At 29.1% G+C, this 10,552-nt stretch overlaps 4 protein-coding genes across 8 annotated transcripts; 3 read left to right on the forward strand and 1 right to left on the reverse strand.

Moving 5' to 3' along the window:
• Positions 1-518: 518 nt before the first annotated feature.
• On the forward strand, positions 519-1,687 carry tsu (40S ribosomal protein S12 homolog tsunagi). The gene is made up of 4 exons (XM_035093202.1): positions 519-691; positions 830-973; positions 1,061-1,322; positions 1,401-1,687. Exons 1-4 carry the CDS (start codon positions 631-633, stop codon positions 1,429-1,431), a joined length of 498 nt encoding a protein of 165 aa, XP_034949093.1. The 5' UTR covers positions 519-630; the 3' UTR covers positions 1,432-1,687.
• On the reverse strand, positions 1,562-3,305 carry Rpt5 (26S proteasome regulatory subunit Rpt5). Its single transcript, XM_035093194.1, has 3 exons — positions 3,132-3,305; positions 1,859-2,992; positions 1,562-1,785 (listed from the first exon to the last, which is right to left on the reverse strand). The coding sequence occupies exons 1-3, from the start codon at positions 3,171-3,173 to the stop codon at positions 1,675-1,677; spliced, it is 1,287 nt and encodes a 428-aa protein (XP_034949085.1). The 5' UTR covers positions 3,174-3,305; the 3' UTR covers positions 1,562-1,674.
• Positions 3,306-3,655: 350 nt separating this feature from the next.
• Positions 3,656-6,234, forward strand: LOC118072979 (SUZ domain-containing protein 1). 5 transcript variants are annotated; one of them, XM_035093198.1, is made up of 6 exons: positions 3,656-3,818; positions 3,890-4,049; positions 4,152-4,586; positions 4,824-4,894; positions 5,107-5,296; positions 5,436-6,234. In XM_035093198.1, the coding sequence occupies exons 3-6, from the start codon at positions 4,533-4,535 to the stop codon at positions 5,649-5,651; spliced, it is 531 nt and encodes a 176-aa protein (XP_034949089.1). In that variant the 5' UTR covers positions 3,656-3,818; positions 3,890-4,049; positions 4,152-4,532; the 3' UTR covers positions 5,652-6,234. The 5 variants fall into 5 exon arrangements, with proteins under 5 accessions (XP_034949089.1, XP_034949088.1, XP_034949090.1 ...); XM_035093197.1 differs by having other exon boundaries at positions 3,890-4,586; XM_035093199.1 differs by lacking the exon at positions 3,890-4,049.
• A 560-nt stretch (positions 6,235-6,794) lies between these two features.
• Positions 6,795-10,382, forward strand: LOC118072839 (late secretory pathway protein AVL9 homolog). Its single transcript, XM_035092975.1, has 9 exons — positions 6,795-6,878; positions 6,970-7,167; positions 7,261-7,489; positions 7,579-7,768; positions 7,846-8,377; positions 8,583-8,717; positions 8,799-9,187; positions 9,258-9,346; positions 9,438-10,382. The coding sequence occupies exons 1-9, from the start codon at positions 6,810-6,812 to the stop codon at positions 9,668-9,670; spliced, it is 2,064 nt and encodes a 687-aa protein (XP_034948866.1). The 5' UTR covers positions 6,795-6,809; the 3' UTR covers positions 9,671-10,382.
• The last annotated feature ends 170 nt before the right edge of the window (positions 10,383-10,552 follow it).

Below are 10,552 nucleotides of genomic sequence, written 5' to 3' on the forward strand. Positions count from 1 at the left end.
AGGTATTCATAGAGAAAAAGGGCTGCATCGCTTGAAATGTATTTTGAAAATTTCCGCAAACTCAATGATTCAACCAATCGTATGGCTTGTAATTACATTTTATTTTCATGAGCGTATGCATCTAGAGAATAAGTTCAGTACTTATTTTTTCTAATGTAAAAATTTGTTTGGTATAAAACTCATGTAGGAATATATATTAACAAAAATCCTTTTTTTTTAATATTGCAGTAAACAATTAAAAAATTATTCCATTTACATCAAACTTTTCGCCAATAGTGATCAATGCGACACCTATTTAACTGTAAAAAAGTGACTCATTTAAGTTATAGGTGTCGCGAAAATCAGTGGGCATTGAAGACAGATTCTGGCGTATTGAAGCCATGTTTCACTAAAATTAAAAATTTCCTATAAGTTTACATCGACCAGCCATGTTTCAGCATTGTTTGTTCACCCAACTCTGTCAGAAGCAAAACAAGATGGGAAGTTGGATATAACAGAATGAATTACGTAGGATTTTACTTTATCAACATCTAGAAAAAAGGATGCAAGCGCCCATTTCATTAGACGCATATTTTTATTTGTCAGATTTGTTTTTGGTGTAATCAAATAAATAATTATTTATCGTTGAAAATGGCTGATGTGCTGGATATTGATAATGCAGAGGAATTTGAAGTAGATGATGAAGGAGATCGTATGTATATTCAATTACTATTCACACATGCGAATATAAATTTTTATTTTTTAATACTTAACCTATATTCGACAATAATGTTCAACAACATCAATATCAATAAGTTATGAACAATTTTAATTATCTGATATATTCTAGAGGGAATTGCACGGCTAAAAGAAAAAGCAAAGAAAAGAAAAGGGCGAGGACATGGAGCAGAATTAGTTTCCACACGCGAAGATGTTGGTCATTATGAGTCAATGAATGTTGTTGAAGATGATGCCGAACCAGGTCCACAACGATGTAAGTAAATTATAATCCGTGAAAAAATTACGCCAAAACAATTTATAATTTTTCTTGGATTATAATCATTTTTTTTCTTTTCTGTAGCCGTTGAAGGATGGATTTTGTTTATAAACTCAGTTCACGAAGAAGCACAGGAAGATGATATTCAAGATAAGTTTTCAGAGTTTGGTCAAATAAAAAATTTACATCTAAACTTGGACAGAAGAACAGGATTTCTGAAAGGATACGCTCTAGTAGAATATGAAACTTTTAAAGAGGCTCAGGCTGCTAAAGATGCTTTAAATGGTACCGAAATATTAGGACAACCTATATCAGTTGACTGGTGTTTCGTGAAAGGACCAAAAAAGTAAGACAGCTAATTACTTATTGCATAAAAAAGAAGGATAATTTCAATATTTTCAAAATTTGCAATTACTTTTTTCAGAGTCAAGAAAAGGAGTCATAGAAGACGATGAAATTAACTAAAAATTAATTGGGAATATACATTTTTTTTTTGTCAATAATCAAACCCTACCTTACTTTCAATAAACAATTGGCTGAGTATTTATATATATATATATGAATTCATAATTAAATGATCAATAATAATTTTCATGAGTAATGGTATATTTCGTATTTGTCAATATTGATGACAATCTTAATACATTTTTTGTTATTTGTATGAAAAAAATACTTAATAAATGATAATAAAAGTAAATTTATGCATAGTAATTAAGATTAGCCTTTTTCTTCGCCTGCACTTCATTAATTGCCTCCATTAGATCTTCATGAGTTACTGCAGTAGCGTTACGCCTCAATGCAATCATGCCCTATATAAAATAATAAACATTATGAAGAAAAAATCAATGCAGTGATTAAATAAATGAATTACAAATTACTTACAGCTTCTACACACACTGCTTTACATTGCGCACCATTAAAGTCATCAGTTGATCGTGATAATTCTTCAAAATTAACATCAGGTGACATATTCATTTTTCGTGAATGAATTTGCATGATGCGAGCTCGGGCTTCTTCATTAGGATGTGGAAATTCAATTTTACGATCTAAACGTCCAGATCTCAACAATGCAGGATCTAGAATATCTACTCGATTTGTTGCAGCAATAACTTTGATATCAGCAGTTGAACTAAAACCATCTAATTGATTTAATAGCTCCAACATAGTACGTTGAACCTCTCGATCACCGGCTTTTTCAGAGTCAAAACGTTTCGTACCAATTGCATCCAATTCATCAATGAAAATAATTGCTGGTGCTTTTTCTTTAGCTAGAGAGAATGCATCTCTAACCAATTTAGCACCATCTCCAATAAACATTTGAACTAGTTGGGGTCCGGCTAATTTCAAAAATGTTGATTTTGTTTGAGCTGCACAAGCTCTTGCTAGTAATGTTTTTCCCGTTCCAGGAGGTCCATATAACAAAACACCTTTCGGTGGTTGGATACCAAGATTTTCGAATTTCTCCTTGTGAGTCATGGGTAATACAACTGCTTCGATCAACTCCTGAATCTGTTTATCAAGACCTCCAATATCTGAATATTGTTCAGTTGGACGCTCATCAACTTCCATCGCTTTGACTCTTGCATCATATTCAGCCGGTAAGGTCTCTAAAACTAAATAGCTATCTTTATTTACTCCTACCAAATCACCTGGTTTCAATGAATCAGCATCAACTAAGCCAATAGCTGGTAGAAAATATGTTTGACGAGTTGAGGTTTTAATAACAGCACATTTTCCTTTTCTTTGTGCATCTAAATCAACAACTGCCCCATCTTCTTCACCCATATCTTGAGGATCAACGTCTAATAGTTCAATTACATTGGAAACTAAGTAAGGAAGTGTTTTATTTACTTTTATTTTTTCTGTATTTTCTTTTATTTTATCATTTTGTGCCTGAAGTTCATGAGAGATACGCATTACTTCACTTTTCATTATTTTTATTTCATTGTCTAATAAACGAGTACGAGATACTATTTCTTCAGTTGACATTCTTAAAACTTCATCTCCAAGAGTTTCCTAGAAAGTCAAAAACAAGCATTTAGTAAAAAGACAAAAATAAAAAACATATATTTTATAAGAAGTATAAAAAATGACTTGTCACTTACAGTTCATAACCTAATCATTATTAATAAAGAAAAAGAAAATGTTTTCTTACCTCGCGATCTTCCCATATTGATTTATCCTCCAAAGTGGTCATTTCTTATCTATTTTTTAGAATATGTATTTATATTATGATATTATTAAGATTACTAGTAATTAATATTTTTAACAGTGTAAATGACTATCTGAAATGTTACAATGATCGACAAAACTCTAGAAGACAGACGTTGAGATAGAAGTTCAGTACTTGTGCGCAAGATAAAAAGGTAGTTCGACAAATCGACAATTTTTACTGAGGGCATCTGTGATAAATTGCAAAACTATTTCTACTGTAATCTGTATCATTGGATATCACAGCAAATATTTGTTTTATGTACTATTTTCGACAAAGTGATAAAAAAATAATAAAGTAAAATAGAATTATAAATCAATAATAATATTAATAATATTGAGGTGCAATAAGTTAATAATAATAGAGTGAAAATTCGTCATCATTATTAATTACAGCTGGTGTTAACTTATTTTTAAAAAAACTTATTGAAAATATTTAAAACTTAACCCAATTTTTTATTGAATAAAATTCCACCCAAGATTATTGAAAAATAATTTCATTTAAATAACAAAAAGGACGAAAAATTAATTACAAATGTTGATTTGCGGATAAAACAATTATATATTTACGTCATGAACATGCATTTAAAAACCTTTTGGGAAATCATTTGCTTTAACAGATGACAATTGAGTGAGTTATTTATTAATAAAAAACCATGATTATTTAATGTATGAACATTTTATTAGTGAATATTATTATAGATTGAACATTAAAATAGACTAGTATAATTTTCGTGTTAATTTTCCAAAAATTTGCTGTAATCAAACTATAAAGTATCAAAATTTTAAGTGAAATCATTCATTAAAATAATATGCCTAAAAATTTTGGAGTAATGATTAAAACTGTAAAGATTTTAACGTTGTAAGTAAAGAAAAAGTTGCAACTATTATAGATTTCGAGGGTCTTGATACATTTCAACCCAACTACGACATATATTGATAATTTTTTATTATTAATGTTTAGAAATTGTAAAGAAATAAGGGAAATAGATTAGAAGCTGCGTGACGCATGCGTGCATTTGAATAACTCGACACGACTGTATATACATGTATCTATATGTATAGAGGAGTTAGATCGTCATGAAATATATATACACATGGATACACGTATATAAGAATGAATGTATGTAGATGAATTCAGGCCACGAAGAAAGTTAGAGAAAGAGAGGCTATCCTATATTTTGCTATAAAACTGCTCATTTTTCATTGTTGAAAAAACAATTAATTGGTTAAATATATATAAAACGTTCAAAGTTTATTTAACTGATTGAAAGTAATTTATAATCACGCAATCTCAGTAATAAGACTGAAGGGCAAAACTGTTGTTCGAGAGAATATTTCCACAATGTCGACTGCCGACGAAGTTTTTGAGACTTGGGAGGAGATGGAGGCATCTGGAGTGAGTTCTTAAATTAGAAATTTCTTTTAACAAAATTTTTTATTTTTTATCATCGAAATTATATAATATTATTCCTCTTCTATCGATAGTATTGAAAATTATTTATATTTTTTTCTAACCTTATGTTGATTTCTTAAGTGACTCACTTTATTGGTTAGATTTATTTGTAACATTTGTGTCAAGTTAATTTTATCCCAATTTCAAGGTAATAATAAGCGACCTTATAATTTTTTTCAGATACTTGACAGGAACCTCAATGCTCTGCAATTAAATGCTTTAGATAGTTTAGAAGAAAGACCAACCACTAAGTGAGTTTTTAAATATTAACCTTTAAATGGAACTTTCATTTATGCTTCCATTTTATTTATACTAATTGATTCATTTATCATCGAAGTATTTACTATTAATTTCCTTTAACTTTCTTTGTGAAATAAAAATCATTTATTATTTAAGAATGTATCATTGTACTCTTTAGATAGAAAAAAATTAAATGTAAGTGTTATGAAATTTTGATGTTCAGGGTAATTGGAAATTCAAATACGAACGGAAGAATGATAATATTGGGAGAAGATTCTGTAAGATCTCAATATGTACCACCTAAACCGACAGTGAAAATACTAAAAAGGCCTCAAGGAGAATCTCGAGGTAATGGTGATGGTCAAATAACCAATGGTGATAAACCAAAACAGCCTATTAAATCGTTGAAACAGGTAATTGGTCTATAAAATTTGATTGTAATCGATAAAATTATCAGCTTTCATACTGATCTACTATTAAGAACGATTCAATGTTAATATAATATTTAACGTCAGAAACAGTTAAACACCTTTAGATCGTTTTTATTTTTAGAGGGAGCAAGAATATGCTGAAGCTCGAAAAAGGATTTTAGGAGAGGAAAAGAGTCCGGAAGAGAAATCATCTCATGAGATAAACAAAATTCACCAAAAATTTATTAATGATCAAAGTGCTTCCAGTAGTCCAACTCAAAGTAATAATAGTCAAAATCGAGTTCTTCGAATGCCTTTGGGACCGGACGGAACTCGAGGATTTAATGTACGGAGGTAGCAAGGTTAAAATTATATTTCCATCAACATTTCAATGTATCTTTCACATAATCTCCTCGATAATTATCCGTCACTGGTGCGGGGAGAAATGACTATGAGGTCTTCAACAGTGAGCAGTTAATCTTGGACGATCCCGATCAACCGGCTCAGGACTTTAAGTCCTTATTAAATGTGTAATCTTGAAGATGTCACATTGAAGAGAGGCGTTGAGTTACACAATTTAAATTATAAAAAAATAAGAGAATGGATTCTCTTCTTAGAGAAAATGTAATTCAGCCAAACTAGAATCTTGGCTTAAGTTCTGTTCATTGCAATTTATAATTTTTAAGTGAACTCATTATTTAAATTATCACAAGCTAAAAATTGAAAACTATTGATATTAATAATTAATATGATGATTGTTATACAATTATGTAAACTCTCTTAATTGACCCCGACTACTGTGATACAGGATAATCAGACTATGCAAATTATGTATTGGAAATATTCAATTCATTAACAATTTTGTAAATTCATGCAAAAATCATTTCATTGTAAATATTTCGTTTTCTTGGCTAAAATAATAAATAATATTTTTTTCGTTATAACAGTATTTTATTGTACATTTTATTTATAGTTTCTACAATTATATTTTAACATTTATTTTATAATTTATAAAACATTGCTATGAAACAATTTACACACCAGTTAATAATTTTAATAATAAACTGTCAAATTTTTCCGCGAAAAATATTACCTTAAGTGCCATCTACAGTAAAACAGAGCGCACTAAAGTATTAATTTTAAAATTTTTAAAGAAATATTTAGTTTTATTTGTTTCTCGTAAAATTATATATAGTATTGGTTATTTTTATTAATTTTATATCATTTTCAATAGGATTTCGATAGTAAAATTTATTTTTATCAAAAGATAACCTCACAATAAGAGCATTAAGCTTAATCCATGTGTAGGCGCTTGACAGAAGGCCACAGTATTAGTATACAAGTTGATCATGGCGCATGTCAACTTCTCAGCCATCAGAAAAGACACAAGTTCCGTTGATAGTGAGATGTCATTATTCCTATCAATTTCGTAATCAAAATGGTGTTTTTAAATGTATTATTGATTCGTTGATGTATACTATCAATTATAACCAATAAATAATTGATAATCATAACAATGGCTGAATCTACTGGACCGATTCTTCATGTCATTGTCGTGGGTTTTCACCATAAAAAAGGCTGTCAGGTAGGTTCATCCCTTAATTGAATAATATAACATTGATTTATTTGAGTGAAATACTAAATAGTTATTTTAAAAATAAAAATTATATTTACAGGTTGAATATTCATTTCCTCCTTTAGTTCCGGGTGCTCCAAATGAGTGTCCACTTGGTTGGAAATATCTTCCTACATTAGCATTACCCGATGGATCTCATAATTATGATGAAGATACTGTTTATTTTCATTTACCGAGTATCACCGATTCAAAAAAAACTGTCTACGGAGTTTCCTGTTTCAGACAAATTCCTGTCGAGGTGAATCACCATATAATTATCTTAAAGATACTTTCATATTATGATGATAATTTTTTTTATAATTGATTAGTAATAAAAAAATTTATTTTTTAGAAATTAAAAAATCGAACTTCTGATATGACTCGAGGAACTGTACAAAAATCAGTATGTGTGTTAAGTACTTTACCTCTTTACGGCCATATTCAAGTGAAAATGGCTCTAATAACTCATGCTTATTTTGAAGAAGGAGATTTTAGTAAAGTTTCATTATTAGAGGACACTTTTAGACATTTAAATGCTTGCATGAGTGCTGATAGTCAAATACCACCTCAAGTATTTGTTGGTAAAGACATTTTAGCTTTATTATAAATGTTTATATTGCAATTCATTAATATCAATTTATTAATTAATGATATACATATAAATTTTTAGGACTTTCAGCAAGAGATTTCATTTTACAATTCCGCCATAAAGCTTTGTTGCTGTTTAAACTTCTCTTACTCGAAAAAAAAGTTGTATTTTATCAGTCTCCTGTTCAACCACTTTGTGCTGCGATACTTACTTTATTATCTTTACATCCAGGAATGATAGAAAGTGGCCTACGAAAAGCTGCATGTGTTAGGTAAATTAATTAAATCAATTTTTAATTTCTCTCATCTATTCGCAAAAAAAAACTTGACTTATAATAATTAACTTCAGACCATCTAGACCAATGTCGCCCATTCCAAATTTCGATGATGACGAAGAAGAATCCTGGACAGATTCCAATACGCCTATTGAAATTAATGATACCGAAAAGTGCAATTTACAACATTCAATTAATCAGAGTGATCGAACTAATGACAATTTAGTATGTATTAATGATAACAAAACATTCGAAACAATGGAAGGAAAGTGTATTGATTCTATTTCGGTAAAAAATAACAATGGAACTGATAATGATAACAAGAATATTATAGAATTAAATTCTGCTAATTCAACGAAAGATTGTATAGATTCTTATGATTCAGAAAAGATAAATCAAGAAAAGAATGCATTAAAAGTAGCAGAAAATGTTCACCGAGTTCAAAGTACAAACACTATTAATTTGACCATGAATGAAAATGATGGTGTATTACCTCGTGATAGTAGTAATGATGCTTTATCAGAAGCTCGTGTTACTTCGAATATTACACAAATAGCTCATGTTAATCCAGAACTTTGTGGATTGCCACTTAATTTATTTAATAAGGTAAATGAATATTTTATCTATTTTTATTAATTTTTCCAGATTATTTTTATATAATATAATAATAATTCTTGATGTATTTAAATTAATCAGTTTAAGACAATTTTTGATAAATATATTCTGAAACAGAATATACTATAGAATACTATATTATTTTTATATCTCATAACTAAAAATACTTTTTCTAATCAACATACATATTTTTAAGGGATATCTTTGCTTGCCGTACTTATCTCTGCCTTATCTAGACCTACTGGGAGATATAAATGTACGAGGATATATTGTGGGAGCAACAAATGTTTTATTCAAACAAAAAAAACAGCTCATCGATGTTTTAATAGAGGTATAAAAAACATTGAATGAATGAATTATCCAAGTTATTTTTGAAAGGGTAATTAACTCATCAATTCATTAATTTTTTAAGGTTGAAAGTGCACGAATTGAAGCAACAGATCCAGAATTACGTCGTCAACTCCATTTAACGACCGAAGATCTCAGATTTGCAGATTATGTTGTGAGACATGTAGCTGAACCTCGACGAGATGTTTTTCTGGATGGCGTAGGTTGGGAAGGAGGTGATGAATGGATTAGAACGCAGTTTCGTGTTTATCTTCTTAGTCTATTGAGAACAGCTATGCAACAGGATTCTCGACAGTCAGACCATTTTAATGCAGCCTTTGTAACTGCCTGGAAGATGACCAATAATTATAAAGCATGGAGCAATGTCACGAAACCGGAGATAAATAATGTTGAGCCTGGACATCCTTTCGCTGGACAGCTTTCCGTTCAAGACATGAAGCTGCGATTTTCACAGTAAATTTCATTGATTCAATTTATTACTGAGGAATTGGCAAAAATTGACCGTAATTTTTTGTTTTTCCAGCACAATGCAAAATACTGAATCAGGAAGGAAAATAAACCAAGCCATGGCTACTACAGGTAGAGCAGTAGCTACAACTGGAAAAGCAGTCGGTAAATGATGATTATTTTTTGATCATAACTTATTATTTATTTTTAATTTAAATATATTTCGAATATTTATTCAGTAATGATATTTTGATAGGTGGAGCTATTTCACAAGCTAAAGGAGCTTTTGCGACATGGTGGAGTACATTAACAACAGTACAACCAGGAGAAGTAGATATACGTAATAATGACAATGCAAGTAACCAAAGTCATAGTTCGAATGAGAATGAAGAAGACGATCAGATGAAAGATGAGAATGATAAAAAAACTATTTCAAAGGAGCTGGAAACTCCAACAGATAGTACAGGTACTACTGTATTGGCGGATTAATAATTATTATTTATTTAAAGAACTGAATAGCAGCAAGAATAACAATCAATTATTGATAAACCAACAAATAAGCATTAAAATATTTTACCAATTTAATTTATGTTAAATGCAAAAAAGGGTACTGTTGAATTAATGTGTTGAAACAATATGGAATTTAGATTGAAAGTACCAATCTAATAATGATTTTCTAAATTAAATATTTAAGAGCTGCAGCAGAAATATATAATATTGACAAATTTAAACGTAGATCGTATGAATGTGACACTTTTTTAATCTGTATGTTTAATATGACTTGAAGAGATTTCTTATTTAATTATACTTAGCACAAGCAATTAAATTTTTGTTTACTGATTATACTATTATAAAGATTAGTTGAATAATCGATTAAGTGATCAATTATTGTATACAAAAGCAATAGAGTAGTAAAACTCCATATGATGCCATGACAATGAAAACCAATGTTACTAAAAGACGTAACACAATGAGATAATGTTGTGTTAGTCTGTGACTCTTTATGATGCGAATCTGTATCATATTCTGAGTGCTATGGATTAAATATGATCATCTCATATTCTTTGTAGATTATTTTGTAATTATTATATAAATATGTCAAACGAAAAAAGAAAGATGTAAATGTTTCATGTTGTAGAAAAATGTTATTTCTTGCAGTTATTTAATATTTTAGTAATAAGTAGTATCGAACTTTAGATGAAATTTAGAATTCTATTGTTTTATGAATGTTTAAATTAAAATTATATTAAATAATTGTGAGTCATTATTATACTTAAATTTATTGTTTATTATTATCATTTTTATTATTATCAATAAATTATTTATTTATACTGATTATTCTTATTAATACAAATGTCATTTATTTCAATA

This window comes from Chelonus insularis, unplaced genomic scaffold, assembly GCF_013357705.1.
Source record: "Chelonus insularis isolate UGA/USDA-ARS -01 unplaced genomic scaffold, ASM1335770v1 contig_94_pilon, whole genome shotgun sequence".
NCBI classification, from domain to species: domain Eukaryota; kingdom Metazoa; phylum Arthropoda; class Insecta; order Hymenoptera; family Braconidae; genus Chelonus; species Chelonus insularis.

Coding starts and splice junctions, on each gene's coding strand:
- tsu (XM_035093202.1), top strand. CDS start 631: ATGGCTGATGTGCTGGATATTGATAATGCAGAGGAATTTGAAGTAGAT. Junction 692..829: donor AGTAGATGATGAAGGAGATC/GTATGTATATTC, acceptor GATATATTCTAG/AGGGAATTGCACGGCTAAAA. Junction 974..1,060: donor CGAACCAGGTCCACAACGAT/GTAAGTAAATTA, acceptor TCTTTTCTGTAG/CCGTTGAAGGATGGATTTTG.
- Rpt5 (XM_035093194.1), bottom strand. CDS start 3,173: ATGACCACTTTGGAGGATAAATCAATATGGGAAGATCGCGAG. Junction 2,993..3,131: donor CAATATGGGAAGATCGCGAG/GTAAGAAAACAT, acceptor TTGACTTTCTAG/GAAACTCTTGGAGATGAAGT. Junction 1,786..1,858: donor AAGCAGTGTGTGTAGAAGCT/GTAAGTAATTTG, acceptor TATTTTATATAG/GGCATGATTGCATTGAGGCG.
- LOC118072979 (XM_035093197.1), top strand. CDS start 4,533: ATGTCGACTGCCGACGAAGTTTTTGAGACTTGGGAGGAGATGGAGGCA. Junction 4,587..4,823: donor AGGAGATGGAGGCATCTGGA/GTGAGTTCTTAA, acceptor AATTTTTTTCAG/ATACTTGACAGGAACCTCAA. Junction 5,297..5,435: donor CTATTAAATCGTTGAAACAG/GTAATTGGTCTA, acceptor TTTTATTTTTAG/AGGGAGCAAGAATATGCTGA.
- LOC118072839 (XM_035092975.1), top strand. CDS start 6,810: ATGGCTGAATCTACTGGACCGATTCTTCATGTCATTGTCGTGGGTTTT. Junction 7,490..7,578: donor ACCACCTCAAGTATTTGTTG/GTAAAGACATTT, acceptor ATAAATTTTTAG/GACTTTCAGCAAGAGATTTC. Junction 9,188..9,257: donor ATGAAGCTGCGATTTTCACA/GTAAATTTCATT, acceptor TTGTTTTTCCAG/CACAATGCAAAATACTGAAT.